The sequence below is a fragment of the Triplophysa rosa genome, linkage group LG8, assembly GCF_024868665.1.
Source record: "Triplophysa rosa linkage group LG8, Trosa_1v2, whole genome shotgun sequence".
Classification (NCBI taxonomy): domain Eukaryota; kingdom Metazoa; phylum Chordata; class Actinopteri; order Cypriniformes; family Nemacheilidae; genus Triplophysa; species Triplophysa rosa.
In genome coordinates, this window is record NC_079897.1 from 276,522 (window position 1) to 277,562 (window position 1,041).

Genomic DNA, 1,041 nt, shown 5'->3' on the forward strand with positions numbered 1-1,041 from the left:
TCATATAAAGTGTGTGTGTTCGTTGTATCTGAGCAAAAAAGAGAATGTTCCACCCACAAGGCATCAGAAAAGACATTTTGGATCAGACAGATGCCACGCCGTAACCCATCATCATCAGTGGACTGATCATCATTTATCAGACCTTTGATCCGAGCTTCAGGTTTGTGTGATGTTGTGTTTATAGATCACTATAAGTCACATCTTTAATGTTCGTGTTTGTAGTGTGAATGACAGCTGTACTTCCCCCGTCACGAAGAGACGTCATGTGTCGTGTTTGACTTTATGTGTCGCTGCCCTTGTGAAAAATAACCATGGATCAACAAACAAAAAAAACATGGATTTACTACAGCTAAAACAAAAAAAACAAGGTCACTGAAGTAGAACTATGCTTTTGCCAATAGTACTCATCAATGCATCAAAAACCCATGGCTACTACACTTTTACCACACAAAAAACCCACGGTTAATGTTGTAATTGTGCGCACACCGATCGTGGTATGACATCACCGTATTGAACAATCGAATGGCTCTCACGATGCTTTGACGTCATGCGCTGATGTGTCGCGTCGCGTGGCAATCACATGACTGTGCAGAATCTGGAGTTGAGCGTTCTCTTGAGGGGCGTGGCCTCATCGCCGTCAGGCTGATTAGAAGGCGGAGTCACGTCACTCCTGACGGAAGGTTGGCCCCTGAAACATTTACAGAAGATAATAATCCATTAGTTCTACTACAAAAACGACGGCTGATCAAATCTGTTTATAACTCACATGTGACACAGATCGATTTTTAATAAGGAAACGACAAAAATAAGATCGTTTTGATTTCATGTTTATCGTCATAATCGCACACACCAGGTTTATATTTGACATAGTTTATAGATTTATTGATCAGTTTCACTATATGATGAATTGAATTACACAGACAGATTCATACCCGTTCATCTGCTCTGACGTCAACATTGTAGCTTCAGAAGATGATTCAACTATAAAAACAAGAACAACAGTGTAATGTGACAGTTGTGTGTGTGTGTGTGTGTGTGTGT

General features: G+C 40.5%; 1 protein-coding gene across 1 annotated transcript in view; it reads right to left on the reverse strand.

Moving 5' to 3' along the window:
• Positions 1-576: 576 nt before the first annotated feature.
• The window catches only part of LOC130557690 (tetratricopeptide repeat protein 24), a 5,046-nt gene continuing 4,581 nt past the window's right edge, over positions 577-1,041 (reverse strand). The window contains exons 13-14 of the mRNA XM_057339680.1: positions 933-981; positions 577-688 (exon numbers count right to left, since the gene is read on the reverse strand). Coding sequence (XP_057195663.1) covers positions 577-688; positions 933-981 — 161 coding nt within the window. The remainder of the gene's footprint in view (positions 689-932; positions 982-1,041) is intronic.